The 20,070-nt window shown below is 33.5% G+C and overlaps 2 protein-coding genes across 4 annotated transcripts in view; both read right to left on the bottom strand.

Moving 5' to 3' along the window:
- The window catches only part of LOC125669032 (transmembrane channel-like protein 7), a 43,679-nt gene extending 39,869 nt beyond the window's left edge, over positions 1-3,810 (bottom strand). Inside the window, exon 1 of one of the 2 annotated variants that reach the window (XM_056162863.1) lies at positions 3,614-3,810. In XM_056162863.1, the coding sequence (XP_056018838.1) occupies positions 3,614-3,662 (49 nt within the window). In that variant the 5' untranslated portion in view covers positions 3,663-3,810. Of the gene's footprint in view, positions 1-832; positions 951-3,613 lie in introns of those variants that run through there. The other variant, XM_048903476.2, reaches the window with a different exon arrangement.
- A 2,389-nt stretch (positions 3,811-6,199) lies between these two features.
- LOC130054193 (transmembrane channel-like protein 7) overlaps positions 6,200-20,070 on the bottom strand; it is a 94,674-nt gene continuing 80,803 nt past the window's right edge. For both annotated transcript variants that reach the window (XM_056162865.1, XM_056162864.1), the window contains 5 exons: positions 19,995-20,070; positions 16,864-16,994; positions 14,382-14,549; positions 7,850-7,928; positions 6,200-7,733 (listed from right to left, as the gene is read on the bottom strand). In XM_056162865.1, the coding sequence (XP_056018840.1) occupies positions 7,683-7,733; positions 7,850-7,928; positions 14,382-14,549; positions 16,864-16,994; positions 19,995-20,070 (505 nt within the window). In that variant the 3' untranslated portion in view covers positions 6,200-7,682. The remainder of the gene's footprint in view (positions 7,734-7,849; positions 7,929-14,381; positions 14,550-16,863; positions 16,995-19,994) is intronic.

Genomic DNA, 20,070 nt, shown 5'->3' with positions numbered 1-20,070 from the left:
TTTTTCACTTTTGATATCTCAAAGTGGTGGTATCGTATAAATGCATAATTATTTCAGCTTGGACCTAATACGTAGATAACGGTGAATGCTTGGGGCTAGCTCAGCTGTGTTAATTAGGTGTTCATATAGGGGAAACATTGCCTGTGTTTCCTTGTGGGGGTGGATATTTAATTGGTCAATTCAACTTTCCCCCTACACTTTGTTCTTATTATATAATTCAACTACAGCAAAATTTAAGACTTATTTGGACTTTACATTGAAAAAGTAATTGTGAGTACATAATTTAGAGACATACCAAGGAAACATAGTTATTAGAATATGTGTGCTTTGCATAAAGTGACTGAAATTGTGACAATTGTACGTGCTGCATGCGTATTTTGCATGAAATATATTATTTAAGCATGAAAAATTGTGGAATATGATAAATAGAATATTACATGCCAAAATCCATCCTTTGGGCTGACATGGGGCCACTCGGGCCAATATGACATATGATATGGATTTTAGTATGTAATATATATACATACAATATATATATATATATACATTTAAATTCATACAAGTAAAACCAATTAAATCTAATTAAGCTATTCACACCTCATCAACTAATTCTATTACTAGAATATAGATACTTTTAAAATCAGATTCATATTATCAAGTAAAAACTTACTACTAACAGTATTCTTCAAAAATGTCTGCTATTGGAAGTATTGAACATATCAGCTGTTTTGTGATACTTTGTAAACTGTTTAAGTTAAGTACGTATATATACAGTAAACACAATGAAAATCTAGATATAAATAGAATTCTCTGTTTGTGGTAACGGCCCTACCTTCCGCTGACATCAGCGGCTCTCTCTCTTCAGGATACAACGTACACAAATCCTCAAATCCGTGGTCGCCACTTGTATTACTCGTAGCCATCTTTGTTTACATTTTTTTAATGACAAGAAAGATAACTCGAGATTTTATGAACCATTTTGGAAATGGTGCTTGCTGACAGAACTTCTCTAACTTTTACACCAACTTTGTTAAAAAAAAAATATGTGAAAAGGACTCAGTGCGTTTGGGGCCAAATTTGGCCCCGTGTTCAAATTAAAAGATATCCCTCAAAGGTCTTTAATAAGGTATATGTTTTTATAAAATGACTATCTTATGTCCGTAAGAAGCTTTATTTTTATATAATACATCATAGGCGCTCCCCATCTTAATTGTTAAAAAATATATATATCTACTATACTATATGTTTATAGTATAGTAGATATATATATTTTTTTAACAATTAAGCTGGGTAGCGCCTATGTAATACATACGTAAATACAGTATAGGTTACAATACACGATAACGTTGTGCCATTTTGACGTTATGTTATGTGACGTCATGAACAAGAAGGCTGTGTCCTATTATATTATTATTTTTTGGCAAAAATAAAAGTGCACTGATACGACACGGTATGTGTAATAACGAGAGTATGTTACATACAGTGGCAGAAATGGCGAAGGTATGCACAGTGTAACAATAATTTTTTATACATAGCGTCGTCATTCGTGCAACGCTTTGCAATCGCGTGCGGTGACTGCACCTTTTTAGGCCGATTCTGGGACCGTCTCGTTGTTACATAGCGTGCCATATCAGTGTACTGTGATTATTATTTGAAAAGTTTGACTCGCTCCGAAAGTTTTCATGAATTGTAAATGATTCAATGTGACGGATGCTACGATTTGAATGACGATTTGTGTAACGGTATTTAGTAATTATAAAGTATTAACCCTTATTATATACTTTCAATTTCATCTCTTCTTTTTTCTTTAAAAGTTTGCGGGCATATATCACACGATATATGCCCGGAAACATTCCGGCCCGCAAACATTACGTCACAATCAAATTTCTACGCCGTTAATTTTCAAATTTTTCGTGTTTTTCATCTTCTACTCAGTTAAACCGATAGTTATTGTTAAAAATAAAATTATTGTTAGTTTCTAAATGAAATTGAAAGTATATAATAAAAAGGTTATAGACTTTGTATGGGAAATATGACGACCTCGTTTTTTGTCGCGAACGGACCTCGCAAGCTCGGTCCGTCTACGCGCCAAAAACTCGGTCGTCATATTTTCCCATACAAAGTCTATAACCTATAAATATTCAATTAATTTTATCATTCAGCACATGTTTGTGTCTTTTCATTTGGACTAAATTGCATTGTTTAAATATGAATTAAATGAATATCAATTGTATACATGGTGAGTGGGTACATGAAACTATACTTATGTGTATATATACACCATGTTCAATCCCCCCCCCCCCCCCCCCCCCCCCCAGATGATGCACTAGATCTATTTGGTGTAATCATGATTGATAGCACATGTTAGAAGCTGTGTTTGATTATGATAAATAGAGATTTTCAGATTTTAGTACAACCATAGATGTCGTTCTTGCTTTACAGCCAAAGATACTAAAATATTAAATTCCCATCAACACAAATAGTACATTAAGATATATGCCTTGACCTTATACAAGTTATAAATTTGAATTCATTTATTTAATTAATGTATATTTATATGCTACTTCAATGTCCAGTGCACTTGACCTTTGGACCGCAAATTTGATAGGGAACATCTTTGTCTTGGTGACTGTAGGTCGATAGGATAACGCTTAGAACCCGGAAACCATTGCATCTACAGACGGACGGACAACCTGATTCCAGTACCCCCCCCCCCCCCCCTCACAATTAAGTTACTAGTTTTATACTGAAGAGATAAAATTAAATCAAACTTGTCTTTTATGGTTTTTTATTTGACATGGTAATAAATGGCTTCCGTATTATATACCTTTTTACTTGGATCATAATACTAAAAAAAATTATATCAAGGGTTTGCATAGGTTTTGTGTACCTGAATTGCATTTTTTGAAAGGGATATACATGTATGCTAACACTAATTTTTATCATATTATAACTACACTACTGGATTCTATTATAAATCATGTGATATTTATGTGTTGCATAACTATATATAGAATTTAAACAAACAATAATGAATATAGAATAGAGTGATATTTATGTGTTGCATAACTATATATAGAATTTAAACAAACAATAATGAATATAGAATAGAGTGATATTTATGTGTTGCATAACTATATATAGAATTTAAACAAACAATAATGAATATAGAATAGAATATGCAAATCATATATCCATTCGAATTTTTAACCTTTGAAGAAGAAAATTCAGACTGTTAAAAAAATCCAGTTACTCATGGATTCAACAATTCTACTTTCTCCATATAATCTCTTTCTCAATTTCATGCATGTACATAATATGTATATATCATATTATCAACTTATGAAAAATCATGCAAGATTATACCTATAGGAACTTTAAGCATTATAACCAGTATATCATACCTTACCTCTGTTAACAATTGGTTAAATTCATTAAGGAAGCTATACAGGTAAAGTGCCTGTTTTAAGAGGAAGCTAAGAGGGGGTAACTGAATGATAACACAAAGGATGTGAAAGCACAACAAAGAAAGCTATAGTGCATGATAACATTAACAAAAACATATGCAGCAAGTATGAAAAAAAGTTAAAGCAGGCCCAAATAAATATCTTACAGCTTTGCAATTGTATGCTGTCCAAAAAATCCACAATCATACCCCACATTACTGTATTTCACAGTGACATAATGTTCTACCAATCTCTTCTCAGTAATCACTAGGTCAATAATATGTTCACTCCCAAAATCAGTGATGGAGTGGGCACATGACAATGGCAGCCAGCTTGTGATGTTCCTTTCCATTACACAGTTACACTACATTGGTATATACAGTCAATCTCATGAATCAGTTTAGTATACATGTATATATAAGAGGATGGAGTACAATGCCAGATTGATATACTGTAAAAGTGGTTATTTACACGTAGGGGAAATTTACACTAATTACGCGGTCATTTAATGAAGTGTGTAAATTTCCCCCACTTGTATTGATATAACTATTTGATATACTATATATTATATTCAGTTACCACGTATCCCCCCGTAATGTTGGATGTAGAAAAACACATACTTATAACCCCAGCGTAAATAAACACTTTTACAGTATTTGTGATACACTTCTTAAAATCATTGTACTGTATGAATATCTTTTTGCTCAACTTTTGAAATAGGAATTTGACATTGCTCTCATCATTTGGATATTTTTAGGCCAAAATATACTGTCGCAACCATGCATATATACCTATCTTAAATCTGTGGATGGTCAATTGCAAATGTTGATGGACATTGAAAACAGTAACATAAGACAGTGTCAACCCCCCATTATCTAGATTTCGATCCTTTCATATTTTATCTGTACAGCATTTGTATCATATTCTAAAACACTTCAAATATCTTAAACCTTTTATAAAACTGCAATGATTTTAAGACAAATCCGAATAATATGATTATATTTACAATTACTGCAGCACAAAGTTGGATTTTGAAATTTTCTTTAAAAAGAGATGTTTTAATTCAAAGTTTGGATTTAATATTCATGAATGTAAACACATGAATACAATATTCAATGAAATTGGTGATTATAATTTGAAATTATATTGATGTGGAAAAATCAGAATTGGACCTTCTGTTTTTCTTCTACTGTTACAGCCTTCACAAAAAAACACATTTTGAATCAATTCGGTTTGGCACGTTGCTCAATCCACAACTGAATGTTACTAATGCACAATTCCAGAATAACACTTCAGGAATTAAGTATCATGCCAGCATGAACGAAGCGTTGCAGTTCATACCCTCATGTACCTTCAAAATCGAAATTTAATTCTATATTTATATTCTACCTTTTTGATTTCTATAGGAATTCCCATTATTAAAAACTGAACCGCATTCATGAGGAAATGGCTATCATTACGATTCAGAAAGATTATCCCAAGTAAAAACAATGGACATTTGTAAATATTCTATGATGATTGAATAAGAAATTCACTTAATCATGGTAAGCAATAAAGCAACCATATCTTAATTAAATCAAATCTTTCATGTTAAAAAAAATTGTGGTAATAACAATTAATACAAAATTGTAGACGCACATGAGAATGACTGTATGCTGCATGCCAGCTGTCACAAATTATAAAAATAGCCTATAGAGTACTAGTACTTGAAGAATGGATTTCAAAATCTACCCTAGAATGACATAACATTTTTATCCACTGAAAAACGTAATGCACATGAAATGTGTAGTCAGTTTAATTGTCACTTGGGTTGTATTTACCTTGTGAATCGATAGACTTAATTCTTTACATAATAACTATATTGTTTAAATTACTTTGTTCAAAATCTAATGGTAAAACGGACTGTAACACATTTTATAGAGATTGAGACACAGCAAATATTTTAAGAAATTATCATATAAATATATTCTCCCCAATTCAAATTTGTCACTGTACAAATAGGGGACAATCAAACAAAATGCCTATTTCATGTGAAGAATTTCACCTTGCAGGTCAGGATTTATTTTGTGTAAAAACAACCATTGTGCCACAAAACCAAGAGCATCATAGTTCATGCATCAATAATTACATGTACTTTCAGGAAGACAACTTACCTGTATTTTAGCTTAATGTCCTTGTTGTGTGTATATTATGTACACTAGCTACTATAAACTCCACATGGGTACCTGTAATCTAGCAAACATTTATGGACCCTGATCAAAATTATGTGCCAAAGGGTGTTTCCCTTTAATCTGAACTAGTAAATAAAGGAAACTTTAAAGCACTGCAGCTCGATCATTGATTTTCTGTTCATATTCAAATTTGATAGCTTATAGACCGCCCTTTTCTGCTGTATAAGGGACTGTATTCAAATAGGATTTCAGTTCACACTCTGATTCACACAATTATCTTAAAGAGTGCATTGTGTTGAGAGTTTGAACTCATGCCTATCTTCTGTTAATAACATTGTACAGTAGTCCTTTTCTATTAATAGACAGATCATATTACACATTTTTCATGACAGCTACTGCTTTGTGACACAGCTAAGTGGTTATGAACATGATACACATTTATTTAATGTTGAATAACCAGACTACTACTTTTAGTTCAGATTCAGTCTTCCATTTACACCAATCATTTGCACTGTTTAAGAATGAGCAGAAACAAAAAGTAACACATACATATATGTCCAGAAACAAAAAATAACACATACATATATGTCAAAAGTTTTATTGTTAAAAGACCATGCATTCATTCCAATTATAAATAATTAAATTTCACTTGTGAATTTGATAGGTTCATTTCATTTTATCAACATTCTCAGTTTCTGTATATTGAATAAACGTAAGAGTTGTCGTTAAGTCACACGACCATATAACATCCAAGGAATTATGTCATAATAAGTTTGGATCCTCCATTTCCATTTTGTTGCTATGGAAATATTGCTCCACATATCATAAAATCCATATTTTCTTTACAATCATTCATCAAATGCATTTTACTCAATTAAATCATACGGAATGATGATAATTTCTTCTCATTTCATACATTATAAAGTAAGTAGGTACAGTTTATGCTTTTTTATAAACCGCTTTGCCATTAATTCATAATGTGTAAACTGCCCCAACTTAAAATACTTCATATCAAATAAAATGAGTAGAAATTACTATCATATCCTAAATAAATGTCAGAACAATTATCATAGTCAGCCAGTTTTATTAAAATATTCAAAGCTCTTTTACTAAATATGACATGTGCTTGCTGTTCAAAATTTTACAATGTATGAATATAGTAATTAAAGTATATTGCATATTTAACATACAGATGTAAATTAATTCATAAACCAAAATTGGCATTAAGATTATTACTTCAAATTTTGTCAGCTATTAAATTTATAATCATAAATAAAAACTAATACTATATGACACAGATAGAGAATTGATCATCAATGTTTTAATGACAGAAAGGAATTGAATGATTAGATTTTTCTCTCCAAAATCTGCATTTCCACGTTTAACTGCAGAATCAACTACCTTTGTATAAAATATGAAAGCTCTAAGTGTACAAAACTTAGAGGGAAAGTTAAAAAGTTTTCAACATGGACTTTACATATTCTATACAAAGGTAGTTGATGAAAGAAAGACACCTACCAATTTTGTGGTCACATGTCAAGGTCATAGAAGACCTCCAATCTAAATCTGATATACTTTCATACTGACACAATATCTTGTCTTCAGAAAGGTAGTTGTTTATTATAATAAGATCCCTATAGATTAGGGATGTCTGAGTGCTTGTCTGCTTATTATTCAATTTATTTTTTGTAACTTGATTTATACCTTGTCCAGTTTTCAATAAAAAGCTGTCACATTTTATACAAAACTATAATGAGTAAAGGAAGTTACCTATAGATTTTGGGGTCATGAGATTAGGGCAGACCATTGTGTCACAAAGAAAGCATTTCGTCAAGTTCTGTTGTGACCTTAACCTTTTAAGATATCATGTTACAGTGAAAGTGATGATAGGCAGAAGAATGACAAGACAATGTGATTCCTATAAAGGCTTCCACATTTTCAATGCAAGGCTATAACAAGCAAAAAACAACAACATATTAAGTTCCCTTAACAGACTGTATAAACCTCACTCTCAAAAAATAATAAAATTTTATCTAAAAATCATATCATTCACTCATTGTTCCAATTACAATTCCTCATTGAGAATGTCCAGAAGATATTTTTTGTCCTTGGCCACCTACAATATATTTGCATCATGCACACTAAATTTATAATTCAAAAGATCCAAATCTGCAAACTTTTTCAACAAAACTACATTAAACCAATATTACACTAGACTAAGTAAACACTTACAAATTTAAGTTCTTCTCTCAAAAGTTTGGCTTTCCTCTTGTATCCAGTGGCTTGCACACAGAAATAATACATTATCAAACTGGAAAAAAACAAGAGATGTTTGTAAAACACATATGCCCCTCATGGTGCAAAATTGAAAAGGGTTATACACACACATCATTTAATTGAGAGTAGTATCATCAATTCAAAATATTGAGCAGACATTATCTTCCTATGTCAAGAGTGGATTGACCATGTGACCTAAAAATCAATAGGGGTCATCAACTCCTGAAGATGTACCAGTGTACCAAGTTTGATGTCTGTCAAGCAAACAAAGGGTTCTCAAGATATTGAGCGGACAGTATATTCCTATGTCCAGTTCGACCCTTGACCTTTGACTATGTGACCTCAAAATCAATAGATGTCATCTTCTCCTGATGATGTACCAATGTACCAAGTTTAATGTCTGTCAAGCAAAGGGTTCTCAAGATATTGAGCAGACAGTATATTCCAATGTCCAGTTTGACCCTTAACCTTTGACATGTGATCTGAAAATCAATAGGGGTCGTCTTCTCCTGAAGATGTACTAGTGTAACAAGTTTGATGTCTATCAAGCAAAGGGTTCTCAAGAAATTGAGCGGACAGTATATTCCTATGTTCAGTTTGACCCTTGACCTTTGACTATGTGACCTCAAAATCAATAGATGTCATTTTCTCCTGATGATGTACCCGTGTACCAAGTTTGATGTCTGTCAAGCAAAGGGTTCTTAAGATATTGAACAGACAGTATATTCCTATGTCCAGAGTAGATTGACCCTTGACCTTTAACCTTTTGACCTGAAAAACAATAGGGGTCCTCTTCTTTTCATAACCAACCCACATATGAAATATCATTACGATCAAGTGAATAGTTCTCAAGATATTGAGCGGACAACATGTGGTATACCGACCGACAGGTGCAAACCAATATGCCCCTCTTCTTTGAAGGGGGGCATAAAAATTAATGAGTTACTTGCAGCTGATTTTTGAAAGGCCTATTAAATTGATAACATCCATAAACAAGAGGCCAACCGGTCTTATCAGTCCCCTGAGTATTAGTTAAACAAGAGGCCCATGGGCCACATTGCTCACCTTCATGGTGGCAAATCATGTGGCTTTGACATTTTTAATTACACGGAAAACTGGCAACGAAAGTCAATATAAGGAAAAATTCAAATGAGCAAGTAACACCTTTATTAATAATGAAATGTCAAATAACTCTTTTATCAACATTTGAAGAATTCTCTCAGGAACAAATCTATACTATCTATACTAAAGTGGTAGTTCTATATGTGCGATAGAAGCAGAGAACAATGACAGTTTTTAATTTTCAGTCTAAAACTTTCTGACCGCCAAAAAACTGTGTCAGTGTTCTCTGCTTCTATCGCATTTTGTTTGTCTCTTTTGAATTTTCCTTGTGTTGACTTTTGTCGCTATTCTACAGTGTAATTGATCATTCAAAATCACATGATTTGTCACCGTGACCTTGCCCCTACCATTATTCAGCTATTGTGATTTTTAAAAAGAATTTTTATCAATCTTTATTCCTATGAAAAAGTTTGATTCCATATTGTGGCCCCAACCTAGGCTTAAATGATCACAACATAACTGAAAATGAATTCACATAACACAGATGCCTCAACACCAATATGACTAACATGATCTTGTTCTGGATAACACCAAGGTCACAAGTTCATAGATATGAAAGACTTTGCAATAAGAAATCTACAAACAGAAGATGAACTGGCTCTATCTTAAATAGTTCAGGACATACTGAATACACTGACGGTCATATTGTCTTTTTAAAAGTAGGTTATACTCCAATGTCAAAAGATCAAACACCATTATGTCACGAGGTTTTGCAAATAAAGAATCTATTTACAAAATATGAATTCCCTACCTAAAATAGTTTCGGATATACTTAATAGGTTAATAGGTTTTCTTAAAAGTAGGTCAAACTCCAAGTTCAAGGTTACAAGGTCAAATGACATGATATCAAATAAAAGGTCTAGCCACAAGAAATTTATATACCAAATATGAAAGATCTCCCTCTTCAGGACACTGAATAGGTAAGATTCTTATTAAAAGTAGGTCTAACTTGACAAACTTGAATCTGCACAAATCTGTTAAAGTCACACACCATTGCATGACATGAAGGGTCTTGCCATAAAGAATGTATATATATTATATACAAAATATGAAAGCCCAAGTTTAGATAGTTCAAGAGATATTTTAAAAGATTTTTTCATATATGTGTATGTACATACATACATATATATCAGCATATAAAACTTTGATCCCCTGTTGTGGTCCCATCCTACCCCAGGGTCATCATTTTAACAAACTTGAATCTGCACTATGTCAAAAAGCTTTCATGTAAATTTGAACTTTTTTGGTCAAATGGTTCTTGAGAAGAAAATTTTCCCTATATATTCCCATGAAAAAATTTGATCCCCTATTGTGGCCCCACCATCCCTGGGGGGGGGGGGGGGGGGGGAGGGGGGGGGGAGAGAGACATGATTTTTAACAAACTTGAATCTGCACTATTTCAGGAAGCTTTCATGTAAATGTAAAATTTTCTTTTCTGGCCCAGTGGTTCTTGAGAAGATCTTGAAATGACCCCCCCCCCCCCCCCATTTTTGCCTTTTTGTGATTATCACCCAGTTTAAAGGGGACAACATGGCCCTTAATCTGAACAAACTTGAATCCCCCTTACCCAAGGAGGATTTGTACAAAGTTTGATCGAAATTGGTCCAGCGGTTCCGGAGAACAAGATGAAAATGTGAAAAAGTTTACAGACTGATGAACGGACAGACAAATGGTGATCAGAAAAGCTCACCTGAACTTTCACCTTTAGAGCAGGTTCTTCATAATTCCAAAAGTTCCCATTCTGTTTCCAATATAGTGAATTTCTGGAAGCTATAGTTATTATTGAAATTCAAACACTTGTGGGTATTCTTGCTGCATATACTGAACCTTTCTAATTTTTCAATATTGGACTTTGAGCATTCAGACAAAACTTAAACTTCAAATTCTAGTTGTGGTCTTACAAAGGATATAAACTTCTGAGATAAAATATCGCTCGATACAGTAAATTTAAGCTTTTTAAGTAAACCAAGTTTTTGGATGCTTTCTTTACGATGTTGTCAATATGACCTGACCATCCTGAAAATGTACATTCACTAAGGCCTCAATTAAATAATTGTTGGGTTGTCACTGTTGACCTACACTTGAAACTGTTGGGTTGGTAGGTAGGAAATTTTTTTGGGGTACATATGGAAGAACATTACAAAACAAATTGACCCTAAACAAAACTTCAGGTTAAAAGAAATTAATAAACGTGTGTTGTTTTCTTTGCTTTATTTTTTTATTGCAAATTTTATTTTGAAAACAGAAAAATTCAAATTTTACCAGAAGAAAAGGACTCTTTCACTTTTAGTAATGTCATATAAATCTTTTTAAATTGTTACCTTTTAAAATGAAGTTTCTGTGGAAAATATTCTTGAAAAAAAAATGTATTTTTAAAAACATGAAAACTAAACATCTAAAGTTTCAATTATTTATAACACAACTAAGAAAATCTGTCCTATTTTTGTGATACTTAAATGTGGGTTGGCAACACCAAGCCAACAAATATTTACTACATGTAATTGTGGCCTTTGAATGCTTCTTGCGTGTTGATGAAGTTGGGTCTGCATGTACTTAAACTTGAAGAAAGTAATTTTGAAAGTCACATAATAAGTGAATTATCAAAAGTGTATGCAATTTAAATTCAATTCATAGTTTAGAGTGGATCTAAATGGAATATATGTCAATTCAATTTTAGCACAAACATTTATCAACTTTTTCTTATTTCATTAGTGGAATTTGCACCCAATGTTTTGTCTAATGAATCTGCAAGAACATCATATGGTAAACTTAAATTTACTATTAAAGAGTACTTTAATAGTAAACTCGAACCCAAGCTATATAATTGCCGGTGGTTTGCACAACACTTTTCCCATAGAGCAACATACATGTATTTCAGCAGAGAATTAAACAACCAAACTCTGCTTTACTTTCAGCATGTCTGTCATGTTGTTCGTTTATCATTGTGTGCATGCTCTGCAGGTCATAGAAATGCTTTGAATGAAAATTGTTTCCTTCTTAACACACACAGATGATTTGAATTAATGTTACATAGTATTTAAATGAATTAATCTCCCTTCTTACCCCCCGCAAACTAAGTTTGGGGGGTATACTGGAATCACTTTGTCCGTCCGTCCATTTGTCCGTAGACGCAATTTGTCCGAAGTTTATTTCTAATACCGCTAGACATATTTCATTCAAACTTTATGCACATCTTCTATATATTATGTAGTTGTGCATCTCCTATTTTCATTGAAATATTTTAACAGTTATAGAAGTTACGCACATTTTCTTTTCATTTTGGGGGTTGCGCACTTTATCCTGAGTTTAATTCTAATACCGTTGAACAGATTTGATTCAAACTTTATTCTCATCTTATACATATAATGTAGTTGTGCATCTTCTATTTTCATTGAAATATTTTAACAGTTATGGAAGTTACGGACATTTTTAATATTTCATGTACTGCTGTACTGTAGAATATACACTTCTGCATTCACATTGATTGCCCTGTAGATAATGTGAAAATATCCAATGTGCTTGCATTAAATATTTCCCATCATCTTATATGCCCCGTGGGGGGTATTAGTCCCATTAGGACAGTTCTAGTTGTTATCTGTCAAAGGCAATTGACTGAATGTGACATAGAGGTCTTATTCAAAAACTAACAAGAGGTACTGTGAGCAATGCTCACTAAGAATACCCCCCGCTTACCCCAATCTCCCAAAGGGTGTTGGTAATAGGTATAAACTACCTCTTTTCTGAGTGTAAAAAACAAATGGCATGACAAACCGAACCATATTGCTACTTCGATGTCCAGTGCGCGTGACCTTTGACCTTTTGACCCCAAAATCGATAGGGAACATCTTCATCCCATGGGTAGTCCATATGTAAGATATGGTGACTGTAGGTGGAAAGGATAACGCTTTAGAGCCTGGAAACCATATTGCTACTTCGATATCCAGTGCGCGTGACCTTTGACCTTTTGACCCCAAAATCAATAGGGAACATCTTCATCCCATGGGTAGTCCATATGTATGATATGATGACTGTAGGTGGAAAGGATAACGCTTTAGAGCCCGGAAACCATATTGCTACTTCGATGTCCAGTGCGCTTGACCTTTGACCTTTTGACCCCAAAATCGATAGGGAACATCTTCATCCCATGGGTAGTCCATATATATGATATGGTGACGGTAGGTGGAAAGGATAATGCTTTAGAGTCCGGAAACCATTGCGTCTACAGACGGACGGACGGACGGACGGACAGACAGACGGACAACCTGATTCCAGTATACCCCCCCCCACAACTTGTTGCGGGGGGTATAAAAATGTATGGAATTTCAGGACCTATTTTCCAATGTATTTAAGCAACAGCTAGGTCACAAAAGATTATTTATAAAGACAAATTTTCTTCTGTTGGATATATAAATGCTGGAGTTCCTCAAGGTTCTCTCCTTAGCCCATTATTATTTCTGCTTTTTGTAAATGATGTTGCTGAAAATATGAGATCAGTCTGCAGACTTCATGCTGATGATAATTCATTGCAATAATGTTCAGATAACATTTATCTTGTGGAGCAAAATCTTGATTATGACCTCAAAGCACTAAATGAAAATGGTTACTACAGTTTAATTTAAGCACATAAAACTATAAAGCTGTATTTTCCACCTTTAGAAATTAATATACACCATCTTCCTAGATTATTTTTTGGGCCAAAAATAAAACTTATATATTTGTTTGGCATTGGTGGTTCAGACCCACTAAAATCGGTGAGGTCCAAGAAAACTTTTTTGATCTTTTATCTCAATATTTTTCTTTCTATGTATCAATCTGGATCGAATTCTGGAATGTTTCCATTTAAATACTATGTAACATTAATTCAAATCATCTGTGCACTTTAAGAAGGGAACTCCATTTAAATACTACATTGTATATGTAACATTAATTCAAATCATCTGTGCACTTTAAGAAGGGAACTCCATTTAAATACATGCACTGTGTAACATTAATTCAGATCATCTGTACGCTTTAAGAAGGGAACTCCATTTAGATCATCTGTGCGCTTTATAAAAATCATACAACAATGGTTACCATCATCTTTACTTTTCACAATAGAATGAATATATTTGTATTGAGGGTCCTCTTTACTACAATTTTATCAAGTATGAGGAAAACTCATTGACAAATAATTTTTTCATGGGATGCCACTGTCCTGCCTATCCTCAGTTTAAAATTTGATTTGATATTTCTGCTTCTACAGTAAGTGTCCCTGCTATCAGACACTAGTTAAAATCAAACAAACTTTTTTAGAATTGATATTATCGCATCCAAAAGTATAATACATACATTGTATGTACATGTACTAGTATTGGAAATAACTTACCACATGATAATGATAGCTGGGATACTAAAGGCCACGGTGCCCAGAAAGTGGAAGAGAGTTTGTGCATCAGATGGGAATGAGTCAACTAGGTTCCCAATTGTGTTGAAAAACACAAAGTTATCTCCGCTGTACACTCTGAAAGGCCCACAACTTTGTGAAGGTGAAATCCTGTTCAAATTCATCAATGCAGAATGAAATTCTTTCCATGTTACAAATTTTCAATTATTTCTAAGCATTATGAGTAGTTCATTTTTTAGAATCAACTCTTAGAAATATCAACAAGAGGCCCATGGGCCTTGATGTTACCTAGATATAGTACAATGAAAACAAATTAGTGACGTACATTGGTGCAACAAGTGTATCTTTTAAACTATGAGGAAGGATGTTACCATTCTCTTTCTTCTTTTTTGATGATTTGCTTGAAACGTTTCTTCACAAAAAGAAATGTGGCCTGAACAAAGTTTTTGAACATTTTCATTGATAACCTTGAGGTCTGATTCACCAAATTGTCTTCAGAAAGCTTTGAGCAAAACATGAGCCTCTAATGTCTCTCCATTACAAAGTTATGGCCTGGGACAAATATAATTTGAGCTTTTTTCACCAGAGACTTTAAACTTGGCAAAAATTACCTTAGTCCATATTTATGACACACTGTCTGGTCATAAGTAGCCTTTATGCCATCTCACATGCATGTTGGAATAAGTAATAGTATTCCTATATGCTTTGTGAAATTGTGATACATCAAAATCTCTATGAAGGGTATTGTTTTACCAAACTACATACATAAAAGTGTAGTGTAAAATATATAAATTACAGAATTGGTAATTTGAAAAAGTCTGCTCAGCCTAAAATCAAAACCTTGCATTGCTTTGTGAAATTTACCATTTTTTGTACATCCTTTTCTGCTATTCCTTGTATGCATTTAGATTTTATAAAGTATCGTAAATTCACACATAAATATCATATACTAAGTTTGGCCCCACCCTGGGGTCAGAACCCCTACCCCAGTGATCATCAAATTTATAATTTTGGTAGTCTAGACTACCTGCTCTTTCTAGATATCCGTTTAGTTTCAATTTAGTATCAATAACACTAAAGATGTTATTTAAGAGTTTACACATAAACACAATATAGTATGTTTCACCCCATCCTGGGATCAGAACTCCTACCCCAGAGATCATGAAATTTACAATTTTGGTAGAGGCCTTCCTGCTCTACATCATTATGCATTTAGTTTTTCTTAAACATGTGCAGTTGTAGAGAAGATGATTTTTGAAAATTGGTCAATTTTGGGAAGTTTTTGCCCCACCCCTAAGGCCCCAAGGGTGCAGGAATCCTGCAATTTTCAATTTATGTCCCCCTTGTTCCAGATGCCTCATACCAAATTTGAAAAGAATTGGAATGATAGTTATCAAGAAGACATTAAAAATTTCTATTCTTCACAAACTGACCACTTTGACCTAACCCTGATACCACAACCCCTACCCCTGGGATCATCAAAATTAAAATTTTCGTAAAGGACTACCTATACTCTTTCTAAATATCCATTTAGTTTCAATTTAGTATCAATAGCACTAAAGGAGATGTTATTTAAGTGTTTTACACATAAACGCTATATAGTAAGTTTGGCCCCACCCTGGGGTCAGAACCCCTAACTCGGGGATCATGAAATTTAAAATTTTGGTAGAGGTCTTCCTGCTCTACATCACTATGCATTTAGTTTTTCTTACACGGGTGTGGTTCTTGAGAAGAAGATTTTTAAAAATTGCTCAAATTTAGGCAGTATTTGCCCCACCCTTAAGGCCCCAGGGATGCAGGAGTCCTGAAATTTACAATTGATGTCCCCCTTGTCCTAGAGATGCTTCATACCAAATTTGAAAAGAATTGGACTGATAGTTATCAAGAATTTAAAAATGTTCAATTGTTAACTCACAGCCCAAGACAATGGACGACAAACCAATTGCAATAGGTCACCTGACTCAGGTGACCTAAAAATATTATGCTACATGAGGGTGAAGTTACCTTATACGAATGACAAATTCTCAGCCAAGAAAAGACAAGTTCTCAATACATATAATTTTACCCCTGCAAGATGATCATGAATAATTAATGAATTTTCTTGAATAATTCGTGAATAATATTCATGGATTGTTCATGAAATATTCATGAAGATGCAATGAAATATTAAAATTGGACATTGTTGAATCATGAATATTTGTTCATGAAAAGAAAGTTGATAAATATTCATGAAAAAGAAATTTTCATGAATAATTCATGAAAAGTCATACCATGAATATTCATAATTTGAACAACAGCATGAATTGCCCAATTCTAAGTTTATTGCATTTTCATGAACTATACATGAATAATTTATGAATTTTATTGATGAGTAAAATTCATAAACTATTCATAAACATTTTTTAATACCTGTCAAAACAATCTACATAAATTCTGCATGCAAAATACAAAATAACATTCTTACGTTCCTATCAGAAATATCATTGGCCCAGTAGAAACGATAAACGAGATGAAAAGAATGGCAATGAACAGGGAATTAGATGTGGATGTTCTGTAGGGCCGTACTGGTTGTGCACAATTATTCATGACCGTTCCCTACAAAAAAATAGATAATACATTTTAATTAAAGAGTTTCCATACAATGTTCATCATGCAAAATAAAAATTCTAATAATTTGTGAATAGAGTAATACATTTTCATGGAGGCAAATGGTAGCTTTCATTTGATTGTGTAAAATATTCAAAATTCATAAGTACATCTAAACAAGAGGCCCATGGGCCACATCGCTCACCTGAGTCACCTTGGCTCATATTTGAAGATTTTTCCTATATATTCGTATGTAGAACTTTGATTCCTATTGTGGCCCCAACCTACTCCCAGGGGTCATGATTTTTACAAAATTGAATCTGCACTATATGCCATGAAGCTTTCATATAAATGTAAACTTTTCTGGCCAGTGATTTTTCATAAGATTTTAAATGATTTTCCGTATATATTTGTAAGTAAAATTTTGATCCCCTACTATGTATCTTACCCCCGGGGAACATGATTTTTACAAACTTCAATCTGCACTATGTCAGGAAGCTTTTGTGCAGATGTAAACTTCTTTAGCCCAATGATTCTTAAAAAGATTTTTTTCTATCTACTAGTTATGTAAAACTTTGATCCCCTGTTGTGGCCCCATCCTAACCCCAGGGGTCATGATTTGAACAACTTGAATCTGCACTGTGACAGGAATCTTTCATGTAAATCTCAGCTTTTCTGGCTCAGTGGTTCTTGAGAAGATTTCTCAAGATTTTCTTTATATATTTGTATGCAAAACTTTGATCTCCTATTGTCACCTCAACTTGCTCCTGGGGGTCATGATTTTAACAAATTTGAATCTGCACTATGTCAGGAAGCTTTCATGCAAATTTCCACTTTCCTGGCCCAGTAGTTTTTGAGAAGATTTCTAAAGATTTTCCACATATACAGGTATCTTTATGTAAAACTTTGATCCCCTATTGTGGCCCCATCCAACCCCCAGAGGCCATGATTTTAGCAAACTTGAAATTACATAATGTCAAGAAACTTTCATGTAAATTTCAGCTCTTCTCGCCCAGTGGTTCTTGACAGGAAGATTTTAAATGACCCAACCCTATTTTTGCATTTTAGTGATTATCTCCCCTTTGAAGGGGACATGGCCCTTCATTTGAAGAAACTTGAAAGCCCTTTACCCAAGGATGCTTTTGACCATGTTTTATTATAATTAGCCCAGTGATTCTGGAGATGTCGAAAATGTAAAGTTTACAGATGGACAGACAAACGACGGGACAACAGGCGATCAGAAAAGCTCACTTGAGCTTTCAGCTCAGGTGAGCTAAAAACAAAAAAACAAAACTTTCAAATAATCATTTTACTATAATATAAAAGCCCTCCCGAAGTCAAATTCACACTGCATGATTATTTGTCTATTAATTAATTAATTATATTTACAGATCAGCAAGGTTCAAAATTAAGCTACCCATATCTCTCTAATTCTGGAGCTTGAAACCATCACAAAAGCTCTCGCCCTTTGAGGACAGCAGAGATGCCAAACTTCTGACTCGGGTTGCCAAGTTCAAGAAGTTGCAACTCACAGGCCATCCCATGAAAGCCGACAAGATTTGTTTGTGAAACACTAAGAAGATTTCTTGAAGAAGAATATTTCTTGTCGTCTTAAGAAATAGAAAACTGGTTTATTACAATAATCGTCTTTAATGACTCCAAATGCACTGTTTACTGCCATGATGATCGACCTCCGAATCACTGCACGTGCATGATATTGACCAGTCATTACCATTAATGACTGCTGAAATTTGACCACAAACAAATTGATTAGAAAATAACATTGTAAAAGCAATGATTATGTCGAGTGAATCAAATCGATTTCCGATCGTCCCTTTGCTTGTTATACACACACTCAGTAACGTCGTCATATTTTGTGCACAATTTGCTTCATGATCTGTGTAAGCTTGGGTCATTAAATTGTTGTACTCAAGTCAGCAGGATGTTTAAATCATTTATGTTAATTGTATACTTTTTGTCAATTCCTAAAGAAATCGGGTGTACCAGTAGAAACAGGGTCGGAGTCCTCGCCCTGCTTGATGTTCATTAGAGCACATTAGGAAAAGAAATTCCTCAACCTGCTGCAAAATAACCATATCCAAACAATATTTACCCCCCCCCCCCCCAAAGCTGAATGGAAAAACATCATCCACATGACCATAGAGTTACTGCGAAATACAAATTCATGGTGTGGTATCACCGTATGTGGCCCAGGTGTTGGATCACTCTAAGAAGGGCATGGATGAACAAAAATAGTGCAGGTGGACCTACGAAAATGACATTAAAAGTGAGATAGGTTTCGTCTCAGCAGCATATTAGACACACTGTCTACATGAGCGGTTAGCTTTAACTGTTAATATCAATACTTCTTATCTTAAAATGAACTGTACTGTTTTGATAGTAATCATTCTTAATTACCTTTGACTTTTTTATTTCACCTGTGTATTTTTGTAATCAATAAAAGATGAACTACATATTTTAACACAACAAAATGTAGGTACATGTAGATCTACTCATAAGAATACAATGGTGATGATTATGGTACATGTACTAACGAAATAGATTTACAAATGGACGATGAATAACAGGGACATAGATATAGTTCTGACATCAAAATAAATATTCTTTAAAATCAAAAATTTGTGTTGGATTTAATTTCTTTGTTTTCTCTTGGACACGAAAATAACAAATTCTAATCCGATACAAAATTATATCCGTCTACACTCTACATAGAACATAAGTATAGCACAATATTAGAACAGCACCGATTCACCTGTGTATAAATATCACATGACAGACTACCATGACTTTATGAAGGAAAATTAATTAACTGCTTTTCATGTTTACATTGAATATTACTAGTGTGATTCCCACCAAGGAAATCCTGGAAGAGATTTTCTAAGGACTTATGAGTCCCCTGGTTAATTTGTGAGCTATGTATTACATAAACTGGAAATAGGAAGATATCAAAAATTCAGATTTTCTAAAAAAAAAAAAACTTGAACCTACCTTTTTTACATAAAAAAAGATGAGGCACTTCGCAAATGACATCATAGGAATAAGGGGGCAGAAAAATAGCCCTATC

Source organism: Ostrea edulis, chromosome 4 (genome assembly GCF_947568905.1).
Source record: "Ostrea edulis chromosome 4, xbOstEdul1.1, whole genome shotgun sequence".
NCBI lineage: Eukaryota > Metazoa > Mollusca > Bivalvia > Ostreida > Ostreidae > Ostrea > Ostrea edulis.
This window is presented reverse-complemented; position numbering and strand designations above follow the sequence as displayed.